Consider the following 13,086-nt stretch of genomic DNA (forward strand, 5'->3'; position numbering starts at 1 on the left):
CGATACAGCTCGAGAGCAGCTGCAGACGACTTCCCAGGTGATCCCAACCTATCCTCGCTTTCGTCACTCCGCCTACCTGTCACAGGGGATGTTGGTGAACAAGCCAGCATCCAACTGGCCATAATTCCTGCCCTTACAACGCAGGCTGTTTTGTTTATTAGGGTCGGGGCTAAGACTGGCACTTGGGTACTCTTGCTATGCATGATACCCCGTTTTCCAGAGTTCAAGCCCAGTTCACTCGCCTCTGCGTCGTCCCGGGGCCCCAGAAACAAGTTGTTCACCGCTAATCCAGCGTTTTAGCCAAATCCAACACCATGGGTTCTTTGATTCGTCGACGTTCAGCGAATCTTGACATACCGCCTCGTCTACCATCTGGCCTAGACTGGCAGTCTGCCGCAACAGCTGCACGAGTTCGAAGATACGCTGCCATGTCTAGGTCTCTCTTTGTATGCGACTGTCGGTGTGGATCCGGTACAATCATTTCTTCCAAAGCGGTGCGGTTTGTATGGCTCCAAGCTTTGATGTTCGCTGTTCTCTAGGTTGCTATTTGCCTTCTATATCAAGCAAGCCCTGAAGGCATCTTCAAAACATCTTCACCAGCACAACAGCTCTCGATCTAGTATTGATCCCGTCAAGGCGGCATTGGCAGGAACATGGCTGCCATCAAATCTCTTCTCAACCCTGCACAGGAGGCAGAGGGCGATGACAGCAATAATGGCAGCTCCAAGGAAGATCACTCCGCCGTGGACAGCCAGACGTCACCAAGCTCGCAGCTGACAGCACACACTCTGGACAAACGCATGCGGAAGAAACAGAAGGTCTGCAAAGACGCGGCAGTCTTCAAGCCAAGCACGGTTCGAGGGGAATGCCGATATCCTCCAGACGAATTTCAAGACGAGCTGCTCGAAGCAAAACATCAGATGTACGAAGTCTACCCCGTTGGCGACATTGCGACATACCCAAGACATATTCCTTACAATAGCGAGAAGAAGTTGTTTTGGGAGAAGACCGGAAGGGAAAGCTTTGAAGGTATGAAGGTTCCCAGAAATCCATAGTGATGAAACTGACCATGGCCAGTCTTCCAGTACCAGTACAAGATTCCGGGCGACCCGACCACCTACACCATGCTGTGGGACTACAACATTGGCTTGGTCCGGACCACACCGCTGTTCAAGTGCGGTAACTATTCCAAAGTAGGGCTGACAACGAAATCTCTTGCGAAGCACTGAGCTGACTTGTACAGACAACACCGGCCAAGATGCTGGCTCGGAACCCAGGACTTAAAGAACTGTGTCATAGTATCACCGGCGGAGCTCTTGTCGCGCAAGGTATGGGAACATGGTCCATATTGCCGTTCATCACATTGACTCGTCTCAGGTTACTGGATACCGTATGAAGCGGCAAAAGCAGTGGCAGCGACGTTCTGCTGGCACATCCGCTACGCATTGACACCAGTCTTCGGCAAAGACTTTCCCAACATTTGTCTCCCTCCCAGCAATGAGAACTTCGGCTCCATGCAGATCGATCCTGAGATCACGAAATACTGCGCTGCGCAGGCTCGGCATTATCGCGAATTGGAGACTCAGTCAACATCTGGTCTGTCACCAAGCCTGCCTAGTCCGCGTCCGCCTCAAACACCCAAGGCCCGGCCACAACTGCGAAAGATCCTGCCCAAGCCATACAAGGAGACCGATAGTACGAGCGAGTACTCAACCGATACCGGCTCGGAGGACAAGTATGAGCTGTCTTCGCCATCACCACAGATAGCATTCACCAACCCATGGTCCTCCATCAACTCCCCTCGCTCACCGTCCCCCAAGGTATCCTTTACCAATCCATGGTCACCTGCCAGCACCACTAGATCCTCCTCGCCGCACGGTACGTCTCGCAAAGGTCGACATGCAGCCAACATTCCCAGATCACATACACCACTGGATTTACTGCCGCCACCTCTCAAACCCCTGCACACTGCCCCCGGCACCATGGTCACCACAACCAAGCGCCAAGCAACGCCAATGACGCCAGCAGTGTCTCCCAGATCGCATGGGGATCGTATGGATATCGACGAAGACTATGATGCAGGGTCCGATGATTCCGACGGTGGACCGAGAGAGAAAGACGGCATTGCGAGGAAGAAGTCGTCCCGAGGACTCACGGAGACCAAAGCTGCTTACGTCCTGATGAAGTTGAAGGCGCAGACAAAATTCCCTAAGCGAGACTTCAGATCACTCAAGCGTCGAGCATCTGCATAGATCTGGTTTCATGTGAGGCGAGGATGAGATGAGCAGGACGAAGAGACGATTTGATGTGGTGATAGGAACTGATGAATAACTGGTGATCAGATGCAAGTCCTAGGTTCTGCTGCCATGAAGTACACACATCTAGCTCACCCAGCAAGACTCCCCCCTGTACTCGTCGCAAGGTGCCTTGGTCAGGCAGCCGTGCCTCCCCGACGCGTGCCTGACAACAATTTGTTCGCACCTCAATTTACGTCCACTTTGTCCCCGTTTCACTCGACTCTGAGTCACCAAACTGCCATCCACCTCAATCTCCACTCCTCTTGCCTTATACAGCCACCATAGTATTTGTTTTCCACTTGTTGCGTGTATCGACTAATTGTGACCACTCCCGTTGACTCCCTACAGACTGACCCAATCACCAATCACCATGTCGAACAGAGCCGGCTTCCCGCACAACAGACTCTATACATGCCGGTACTGGGCCTTGGGTCCAGAATGCCCGAACGTGGACGCGTATCACACCGTCACCTGCGAGTTCGCCCATTACGATACAGGCGACCTGGCAAGCCATATCCAACAAAGAGGCACTTGTCTGGCATGGAAACAATACGGCTCCTGTGGAAGAGGTGTTGGATGCTGGTATGAACATCGTGACACAGGAGTGACCGGTCTCCACCAAGGGGGTAAGAAGGCAAAGGATCACCAACAACACGAGCCGGTGCTGATGCGATGCTGCAGCTGTCGAGCTTGATGGCCTCGAGCTGCAGGTCGCCGACGCAGCCAGGAAGGCCGGCTTCAACACATTCAACCACGAGGCCTTGTTCGATCTGATATGGGCGGTCAAGCGACTCGCGTTACGAGCAGGCGCTTCCGGGCTTCGCAGCTTGCCTGCGCCGCCCAGGGACCCGATATGTTTGTGCCCCCTAAAGCTGTCACAGCGTCAGCCACAGCTCCCACGCCCTGCGTCTCGGGAAGCTTCTCAAACATGCTAACACCACCTAGATCCAGACAGATATCGCCCAAGCGGTATTGGTGATAACACGAAGAAGAGGAGGAGGCCGCCCACCAGACAGCCAGCCCCAGATCGCACCGTGGAGTTGAAGTTCCTTCCAATCAAGCCTTTGATGAGGAAGCGACCGGTGGAAGAAACTGAGGGGCGACAGGCCGATAAAGTCATAGACCTCACTGCAGATTCGGATACTGAGGACCACATTGGCCTCAGGAACCCATCTCAAAACGTGTCCAAGCGGCAAAAGGTGGCAGCGAATAAGCATACCCAACCCAAGGCGTCGACTGGTTGGGGGACGCTCCAAGGACCCATTGCAACTTCTGCTCCTACACCCCGGCGGTGGGACGCACCGTCCAAACCTCAACAGAGGCTACGAGGTAGAAAGGCCAAAGCTGCACAAGCAGCCCCAAGCGCGCCACTGACGGCCGCCAACGCTGTACCGGTTGTGCCGAAGAAGCCATTGACAGCCGCGGAAGAGGTCACGAAGGAGCTGCTTCTGGTCAAGACAAGGCTGAAAGAGGCTACAACGAACATCAACAACTGCCAAGCAACCATGAAGGCGCTCTTCGATCGTCACTACGCGGTATTTGACAATGATGAGACCATGATGGCGCTTCAAAAGCTCAGTGGCCATATGAACAAGGTGTATGATGGTGGAAAGGACGGTGCCGGCGAGATTGATAAAACATTGGCATTGCTGAATATCACGCAAGGACGGTGTCAAGGATGAAGGTACTTATGGGAACTGAGCGCACGCTACCCTGCGGAGAACGAGGTGCGAGAGGGAAGCCTTGTGGATGGCTTTACATGTCACTGTGTAACGTTCAATGTCGGCATAGGCTTAGGGAATATGTGCCTGCTGCGAATGCTAGCTCTACAGATACCCGGCACGATGAGCTCGAAGATTATTGTAGCCAAGCCCGAAAGAAATGCCGAGCGTGGAGACGCGTCCACGTGCGTCCTGCTACGGAGTACTTCGTACAACCTTCTCCTTCCCTGTAGCTCCGTAGAACCTGACTCCCTAGGTAGGTAGCTTTGGTGGTCCTTCACCATCTCTTCCACAGCTGCAAGAGGTAATTGAGAACTGCTGTGCCAACACTGGCTATGGCCCTTGTCACGAGCAACGCCAGGCGCAAGTACTGTCGGAGAAGAACGGGTACCTGCTGCAATCCCTCTCGAAAGCGACGCTGGATTGGGAACTGGGCTTGCAAGACATCATGTTGCGTATGAGCATGGCCGTTCACCATAAGTCGCCGGGTTCTGCGCGGTTAGACTCCCGCAGTCTTTCACCTTCTACTAGAGATGTACTTTGGGATGTCAGATTGGAAGCACCATGTGGCAACGGGTGATGTATGAACAGCTGAAAGAGCCGCGAGATCAAACATGATTTGGTGCGTTGCGATGATTATGTGTCACGTTCGTCACGGCAAGATGCCGAAGAACAGAATCTTTGATTCTGCCGCACCAGGTAAACAAGGTCCATCTTCACTTGTTCTTCATGCCACAGTCCGCACAATATTTTTCAGCGCGCAAAGGATCCTCATCTCGCACTCCTGTCCCACATCGCCCCCGGCGACAACAATCTACAGCGACGCGAACCATTGCGAACGAGGTCACCTACCATCTTCATAGGCCGTCTGCGACGGCGGCACCGCGTCCTTGTGATTGCCGTGCCCGCCGTGCCTGCTGGCGCTTCCTCCACCGACATGGCTCCTCAACAGAGCAATGACGCCCCAGACAATACCGCACTCGCCATCTCCCCTGCGCTCATTGTCGGCATCGTCATTATTGCCGCGTTCTTCTGTACTCTGATCTTTGCCAGCCTGTACCGCTTTTGCGGTCGCCGCAGCAGCAACGGCTTGACATCGGAGGCATTTGCAGCGCGCGACACGGACACGGTCGTCGGAATCAATGCCGGTGGCGCGTTCTGGAACCCCAATCGACAGAGATCGGCTGCTCAAATGGCACGCATGAAGGAGGTGAGGTGGATCAACAACATGTACGCGTGGGAACGAGGGCGGCACGCGCGACTAGAGACTGGGGAGATCAGGCCCACCACCATGGTCATGGGCAGAAAGGGAGAAAACAGAAGCTGGGATGAGTATACCGTGGCGGAAGACAGCTCGGGGCGAGAAGTGAGTGGCACGCGCGTCCGAGTGGCAGTCTACTGATCACAGAGCCAGGGCTCAGGACACGCGTCAGGAGATCATGCCGGCCCATATTTCTACAACGCAGAAAATCCGTACGGAAGACTTGCATCCCAGCAGCGGCTGAGCCACCTCGCTCCTTCCACGAACGGCGTTAGAGCTTCGTATCTGTCTACCGGTAACGCCAGTGGACTGCTCCCACGACATCCCTCTGCGCTCCTCCCGCCTCCGATCAATGAGCAGCCAGGAACGGTACTTCGAAGAAGCCCGCTCAGACACGAATATCAAGCTGAAGCCGCAGCCCAAGATGCCAGTGGGTACCAAGAGGCGGCGTCCGCGCCTGGTCTATGCATGGTTGGCCAAGAAGCACAAGAACTGCCTACACAGCCGCGAACCCCTAATCCCATAATCACTGTGAATGATCGGAAACAAAATTTCCCTCGACTGTACTGCCCGGATTACGCCGAAGACACCAACTTCGAAACGATATCCCTGCGCGACGAGAGCCCGAGCGGCGGTCAAGGTGGCCGAGGCAGTGGCAGTGTCGATCCCGCGCAGCCGCCGTCCAACTTTTCCCGACCCCGAGAAGGCCACAACGTGACACCCACGCAGCGTCCAAGTGTCGTCGTCACCGACGGAGGATCGCTCCCAAAACTTCAACTACAATTCACGCCACTCCCACAGTCTCACTCCCATCAGACGGTCTCGAGCATCTATGACGACGATGAGGCTGTGGATGTGAATAATTCAAGTCCGCATGCAGGGAATGGCCGTCCTGGCATCCGGAATCATGCAGAAGAAGAGAGAGAGCCGCTCAAGGAAGCGCAAAGTCCCGAGGAGGAAGCGGGTGGAAGTGTCGCCAAGGACAATGTCAAGGACATGATCCAGGAATGGGAGCGGGTCAATGGACACTTTGGCCGAGGGTGAGGCAGCACGGACTGATGATAGGCGACGATATGTGCTATGAGTGCCATGAGTGCTATGCCTTCCCAGGATGATGCGAATGATGCGGTCGGTCCACACGACATCACGTCCACGAACAAATGGACCACGAAAATTGGGCAACAGAACCTCGGGTTGGAAATCCGCGCCTTGGGCTAATTACTGCGGTTTCTGCACTCGAAGTCCTATTATGTATTCAAGACCCAGGCATTCGAGAAATCGAAGTAGAGTGCTGAAGTAGGAATCAGAAAACTTCCCGTGTACACATGGTCGTGGTCCGAGCTCAGTGTGCTGAAGACAAAAGTGAATATCCGTGCACACATACATGATCCGAGCCTGCTGCATCAAACAAACAGGCCCTTCGAGCTCTGTGGTTGAACTCAAGACAGCAGATGTGGGAGTCTGCCAGTCTGAGAATAGTACCTAAGTAGGTAGTTTACGCACAGACGCAGCGCAGTGGCTCCCTAATGACGCGTGCGGATGGGTGGGATCAGGATAGGGCTGTACAATATGTACTATGTACACGGACGGAGTGGGAGCCTCTCTGTGGACCTCTGGAAGCCGCGCATTGCTGAAGGCTTTTACTGTGGTACAGTACGTTCCGAGTCACTAGCCGTGACCATGAGAACTTTACACCCTTCGGTGCGCCATTCTGGCTTTTCCACACACCTTGGTTCGAACGTCCTTGCGCTCTCGCACCGGCAGGTTTGCACTGCCACTTCGAACGCCCACGCCGACACCGACACCGACCCCCACGCGCAATTCCAGTCGATTCCACTGCATCAGAACTCGTTCGGCGTCTCGTTGTCCGTGCCCAGGGGAGGCAGGCGATGTTTCGCTGGTTTCGCAACCTCTAATTATGACGGTCGGGGTTCTAGAAAAGGCAAACATTCACTGGCCGCGGCAGACCCTCATTCATATTCCATTCCATTCCACTTCGTCGAACGATGTACGGCGTCCCGGGTATGTGCCGCGTCCTCTCGAGAGTGGACTTTTCGCCAGCCCGTAATTACCTCGAGGAGATCGATGTGGCCGAGTTTGAAGTTTCTTCCATCTGGGGGCTCAGGTGCTTGCGCTTGCGCTCGCGGTTGCAACTGCACTGCCATGCCACTCCGACTCCCAGGTGGCAATTCCACTTCACTTTGATCAGCCATGTTCGACGTTCCGGTGGTCTGCCGTGTCTCATTTTGATCGTGAATGGTAAAGTTCAAGGGATGATTATGTTGCAGGAAAAAACCGCAAAAGGAAAAGTCGACCAACTTGGTCACGAATGGGGAGGACTTCGGCTAGTCGGTCACGAATGGGAAAACTCGAGTTCTGGTCAGTGCGGGCAACAGACAGGCAAAGTGGTCGGCCACGAATGGAAAACTCGAGTTCTGGTCATTGCGGGCAACAGGCAAAATGGTCGGCCACAGGCGCTGCACAAAGTATGCGCGTGTGTATCTGGGTATGGGATGTGTATATAAGGATGTGCCCGTCCGCTGTAGGGTCTTCTCAGCCTTCAACTTGCACTTCGTCTTCACGTTTCGGGTCTCCTTCACAACTGTTCTCGAAAGCTGGTAATCCTTTGATATATCTCCGACCTTCTGCCACCATACACTGCACGACTTACCCTGCCGCCTACGTCACAAAGTCTCTGGTCATCCCATACGCACGCCACTTACAGCCGTGTCTCTCACCTTGAAGACGAGGGACTCGCATCACATCACATCCCATTCCATTCTCGCTAGGCCTTCCCCCCACAACGAACTACCATCACATCAAGATGGACGCCATCATCGTCGCAATCCTCGCTTTCCTCCTCGGCAAGTCCGTCACCACCGCCACCCCGCTGGACAGCTTCCCTCCCGCATCGTCCAATGGTGGGCCCGTTGCGCGCGTGGTCGTCCCTTCGGTATCTGGTGGAGGCGACGGGGGTGGGCTTGGGCTCCGGCCTGGCGGCCCTGCGCGTATCCCTTTCGTGACGCTGGCGGCACCCGCCGTGGGGAGCAGTGGGGATGTTGTTAGTGCTCTTCCTAAGGAGCCTACTGGTGTTGTCTGTATCGCTGACGGGGCGGTGCCAACTGCTGTTGATGCGGTGATTGCGCATGTCTAGGTCAAGAATGGCAGCGGTGGCTGTTGGGTGGTGTAATGATCGAAGGCGAGATGAGGAGAGGAAGGTGGACGTCTTTGATATTACAGTTTTGGTTGGTGTCGGTCTTGTTGTGGGAGCCGATGTCGCTGGTATTATGATCTCAAAAGCACGGGAAGAGGTGAACGCGATGTTATGGCGTTGCAGGTTTGATCGGGCGCTTCCAAGTGAGAGCGGTGAAAATGTTGGTGTGGTGGTGGTGAGTGGGTGGCTGGGTGGATCATGTCACTCGTCGAATCTTCAGGGGCTTCACAGCCTTGCCATGTCGACTCCCGGGTCAAAAGCGGCGGATGTGATGAACCCGGCCACTAAGGAAGACAGAGAGCTTGCAAAGGCGCCCTCATGGTAAGAACACGCAAACATACCTGCCGGTGCAGAGCAGAAATGGAGAATATCCTTTGCTATACTGTGCTGAAAAGTGTATATGAGCCGGACACTACCCTAGAAACGACTTCCTTACTCATGCGTGCGTGCGGCGGGGTTTGCATTATCACATAGCCGATGGATCGCTGATGTAAGCGGATGCGGATCCGTTGGAAAGACTGGGTGGTATGTAACATCCCGCTGCATATCATAGTCATAGCATCGAGGTGCTGGAAGGCCGCCGCAGTGTTGATTCGTGGTTGGGTCAGCGGACATAGCAATAGCGGATATGCGGGCAACAAGGCTGTTGCAGGAACTTCTGCAAATCATAAATGTCGTGGTCAGAAGAATGTCAGTGTCGCTGCAAGTCAGGGGAAACACCGCTGACAGCTTAGTGAAGTCAAGCGGTGTGTAAAGTAATGGTCGGTCTTGATGATGATGGGCACTGGTGCTGGAGAAAGATGACAAGGTACAGCAATCCTAGATTGAGAGGTGTCACAGAATTTGCTAAGTGCAGGAGCCATACAGGAGCGACGAGAGCGGCCTGTTGCTGGAGAGCCGCATGCGGAAGTCCTGATGCTGGTGCTGAGGCTGTTGGGACGATGGGACTTGCCTCCCTGCGGATTCATGGATGGGAGCTGCTTCACTGCTTCTTTGGCGTGCAGTTTCGGTGCTGTGGACTAGAAGGAAATTGGCATTGTAGCTATTATACTCGTTGGAGGAAGCTTGGCCATGAACCAGAGCAGCAGCAATGTCGGAGAGATGAAGAAAGCACCAGTCTCAGTTGTAGTGACCGGCGGAAGGGTCCTCTGCGTCAGACACTACCCAGGTAGCAGCTTCCGCAATGGACCCGTGTTCCGGAATGTCCGAACACGAGAACTGAGGACCGTGCATTCAGTATGCCTGGACGTGCCTGATCCTGAGAACCCTGCCTGCTCTGCTATACCCTAGGCATGCGAGCAGCAGGCACAAGAGGTGAGGAACGAGCGAGAATGAAGAGTATCAAGAGATTGTTCTTTGAAATCGCGGTTGTTACAACGCTGGCCGAGTCTCACACGCAGGCAATTATCGTGTGAGACTAGCGATTGGTGAGAGGCGAAGGGTACTCAGCAGTATAGTTCCCGTGATTTGCGTTGGAACAAAGGCGATGCATAGATTCGTTCGACCGTTGCTGGAGAGGCAGATGGGAGCGTGATGTGGTCATGTGTTATCGTTGGCGGCGTTCGTGGTACGGGAAGATATAATACTTGCGGCATACACCCATGACCAAGGCTTCGGTCATAGTACCATTTCTGCACCGCCAGCATGGATGACGGCTTTACCAACCTTGATATCTTCCGCAATACCTTTCCTGGATTTCTGAGCAGTACTTGGTACTTCTGCCCCGTAGGAGGCCGCTGTGGAAGACTTTGGCAGCGCATTCGTGAGCAAGCGGCAAGACCTTGGACAACTTCTGGCGTTGCGGTGATTGGCCACAGCTTGACTCGTAGAAATGTGGCAGACTGGGCTCTGGAACAGGGTAAGGAATCTCAAGAGTCTGCGGCCACATCCTGTCGTACTGTACCTCTACCTCATGGCTTGCTGTACACACTTTAGTTTGGAGTGCGCTCTGGACCTCAGCACATGGGGTCGCGCGTATTGTAGTTTCCGATACCTCGGAGTTCCCGCTACAGGGTGAGAGTCCGCGGCATGTTCTTCGCCTCGGACGTAGCACCAACGTCTTGAGTAGAGCGACGGAGTTGATGCGGGTGTGATTCGAGGTTACCGTGCCAGCCAGCAGCCGAGATCCAGCCAAGTGGACTGGCAAACGGGCCGGGTGGTCCAGACTCTGATGCTGTCGTCAGCCCGAGAAGCGTTCTGGGTGATGGAGCAATCCAAGGACGGCAAAGAGGACATCGACTTCAGAGCAGAAACCTCATCATTCGAGTTGCCGCTGGCGCAGCACTGCATGAGGTCGTTGGCTGGTTTCTGGCCGGCAACTGTGCCACTGACGATAAGGCTGCATCTTCCGCTGTCAGGCCGTGTTGGTGATGCAACATAACCACCATTGTCATAGATCTCGCAAGACATATCTGCTGGGAGTTCTCGGTGTGGCGTTTGTGATCTCCGTGGGAGTAGTATAATGGTTGATTCAGGGCAACAGCCCTATCAGGGCGGCCACACCTCGCCTAAAGGTTGGGGAGATGATACCTTGGGCCTGGAGACCCTTCCATTTCGCTTCCGTTATCCTGGCTGAGCGAGTTTCCAAGGGCCCCTGGAGGTCCGTTCGTTGCGCTAGCTGAGAAGGAAAATGGGTGATTTACGTACATCTCCCTGATGTGGTAGGATCTGTACAGTCGACACATGTTTGTCGTCAGATCCCAGTAACACGTGCGTCTGATCGACAGCGCCTGTCAAGGTAGGGCGTAAGCGAAAAGGAGGGTGCAGAACATTGCTCCCAGCAGGCAGGTCCCATTGCCATCCCCTTCTGGAGTGGTATCTTGCCCCAGGACTGTTCATGCCCGACGGTTCAGCATGAAGGTATTCCCGTAACTACTAGTACGTGTCAAGAAAAGGAACCAGAATGGGTAGTCTTGGGTCGACACGCTGGTGCGAAGGTTGAGCATAATGTCCACACGACCACGCAACAAAGGTCGGTGCGAGAAGCGGCCGAGATCGGTTTCGTCCATTGCCCCTACTCAATCACCCGTATTCGATTTCGGCGACCGCAGACTTACCGGGCGAATGTCCCGATTGAGACCCTTCGACAGCCACAAGTCTTGGAACAGAAGAACTGCATCATCTGGCTGTAAGCGGGAGGCGCGGAAAAGAAGAACTCCGGAAGCTTCCTCAAGGGGGAGGGTCGAATTGCTGCAGGGCAATTGCGATTGACTTTGGTGGCTTTCTCCTCCGAACTTCACCGCATCTTTTGCTGTACCGAGCAATCTGGGAGAACAGTACGGGGAACTCCGTACTAGGTAGCCACGTACACGGTAGACAAAAATGGTACTTCGATGCAGGCAGGGGTCGAGCATATTTCAGTGTGTCGGCTATGAATACTGGCCTTGTGTGGTGCGCCGCCTTCCTCATCAGACACAATGCTGGGTAAACCGCTTACTTTAATTGCCGCACGGTCGTCCTAAGTAATGTAGCACGAGCGCTGCAGAGTACTTGCTTCGGATAGTCGACACAGCTTCGGTTAGAGATTATGGCTAGGATCGACGGAGCATAGGGAAGAAACGTGGCTAACAGCTCATCGTGAAGTCGTGTCAGTTTCAGGACTAGGCCGTGCCACCGCTTTCCCCGAATGGTCACTGCTGCCTCGAATCCTTTACTTCATTGACTCAAACAGGACGATCGTTTTGTCCATTTCGGACGCACATGTGTTCGAATTGAGGTGATGGTGAGGCTGCGGATCAGCCCTCGCTTAGAAGCATCGCGTGTTGCCAGTTCCCTGCAACTCGTGCTTGGATCGTCCACAAGAGCCACGGGGTGAGGTTGCACCAAGGTGGACGATGATCGGACGCGGCGTTTGTGTGACTGTGCTTGGGTGCCGTTGCTCTGCTCAGGCGGTTTCGACTGAAAGAAAAATAAAAATCGAGTGGCGACTGGGCCCGCAAGCCGCCCGCCAGCTACGTCAACTGCTCCATGCCGGACTTTTGACGTGCAGATCGCCTGCACCATGACTCCAAATGCGGTCATCTGGCCAAGGGCCGTCGCTTTAAAAAAGATGGCCGGTCTGACGATCCCTTGCATGTTGAGACGAGCAGCTCCAGCGAGGCTAGGCGCAGGGGAGATGCCCTGTCTGTCAGAGAGACCGAGGCTGACTGTCAACTGGACTTGGAAGTCCCGGTTGGAGACACTCCCGGCGGCTCGCCTAAAGAAATGCGCCGCCAACAACAAGCGTCTTTTCGACTGAACGCAAACATTCCTAGCACACAGTAGCGACGAAGGCGGCGTGCTCCAGGAGTAAGCTCCCGACCAGTAAGATAGTCGGGTGAGCTCGAGCTCCGAGCAGCACTTTTGCTTCAGATACTCTATACCCTCCATGCGTTACACTTCAGCGCTCAAGAAATTCGAGCTTCGAGCTCGTCTTAGAATAATACTCAGTAAGAGTTTCGGTTGTCAAGGGTAGCTGTCCGGGCAATCGGGGCAGGTGAAGTCTCTGCTGCGATCTCAGGGCAGGCATTTCACGCGACTCCGTGCACAGAAGTACGAGTAAGATCCCGTGGGGTGGCTGTTTTGGCATCGGCTACCTGTGTCGATGACGTTGTT

General features: G+C 54.5%; 3 protein-coding genes across 3 annotated transcripts; all 3 read left to right on the forward strand.

Annotated features, from left to right (window-relative positions):
* Positions 1 to 653: 653 nt before the first annotated feature.
* A1O7_07866 (uncharacterized protein) lies at positions 654 to 2,252 on the forward strand (the record flags this gene model as incomplete). Its single annotated transcript, XM_007761862.1, has 4 exons — positions 654 to 1,029; positions 1,078 to 1,193; positions 1,244 to 1,328; positions 1,378 to 2,252. The coding sequence occupies 4 exons, from the start codon at positions 654 to 656 to the stop codon at positions 2,250 to 2,252; spliced, it is 1,452 nt and encodes a 483-aa protein (XP_007760052.1).
* Positions 2,253 to 2,667: 415 nt separating this feature from the next.
* Positions 2,668 to 3,979, forward strand: A1O7_07867 (uncharacterized protein; the record flags this gene model as incomplete). The annotated part of the gene is made up of 3 exons (XM_007761863.1): positions 2,668 to 2,923; positions 2,979 to 3,152; positions 3,243 to 3,979. The coding sequence occupies 3 exons, from the start codon at positions 2,668 to 2,670 to the stop codon at positions 3,977 to 3,979; spliced, it is 1,167 nt and encodes a 388-aa protein (XP_007760053.1).
* A 976-nt stretch (positions 3,980 to 4,955) lies between these two features.
* A1O7_07868 (uncharacterized protein) lies at positions 4,956 to 6,323 on the forward strand (the record flags this gene model as incomplete). Its single annotated transcript, XM_007761864.1, has 2 exons — positions 4,956 to 5,384; positions 5,433 to 6,323. 2 exons carry the CDS (start codon positions 4,956 to 4,958, stop codon positions 6,321 to 6,323), a joined length of 1,320 nt encoding a protein of 439 aa, XP_007760054.1.
* Between the last annotated feature and the right edge of the window lie 6,763 nt (positions 6,324 to 13,086).

The sequence above is a fragment of the Cladophialophora yegresii genome (assembly GCF_000585515.1).
Source record: "Cladophialophora yegresii CBS 114405 chromosome Unknown aczIN-supercont1.5, whole genome shotgun sequence".
In the NCBI taxonomy this organism is placed as follows: domain Eukaryota; kingdom Fungi; phylum Ascomycota; class Eurotiomycetes; order Chaetothyriales; family Herpotrichiellaceae; genus Cladophialophora; species Cladophialophora yegresii.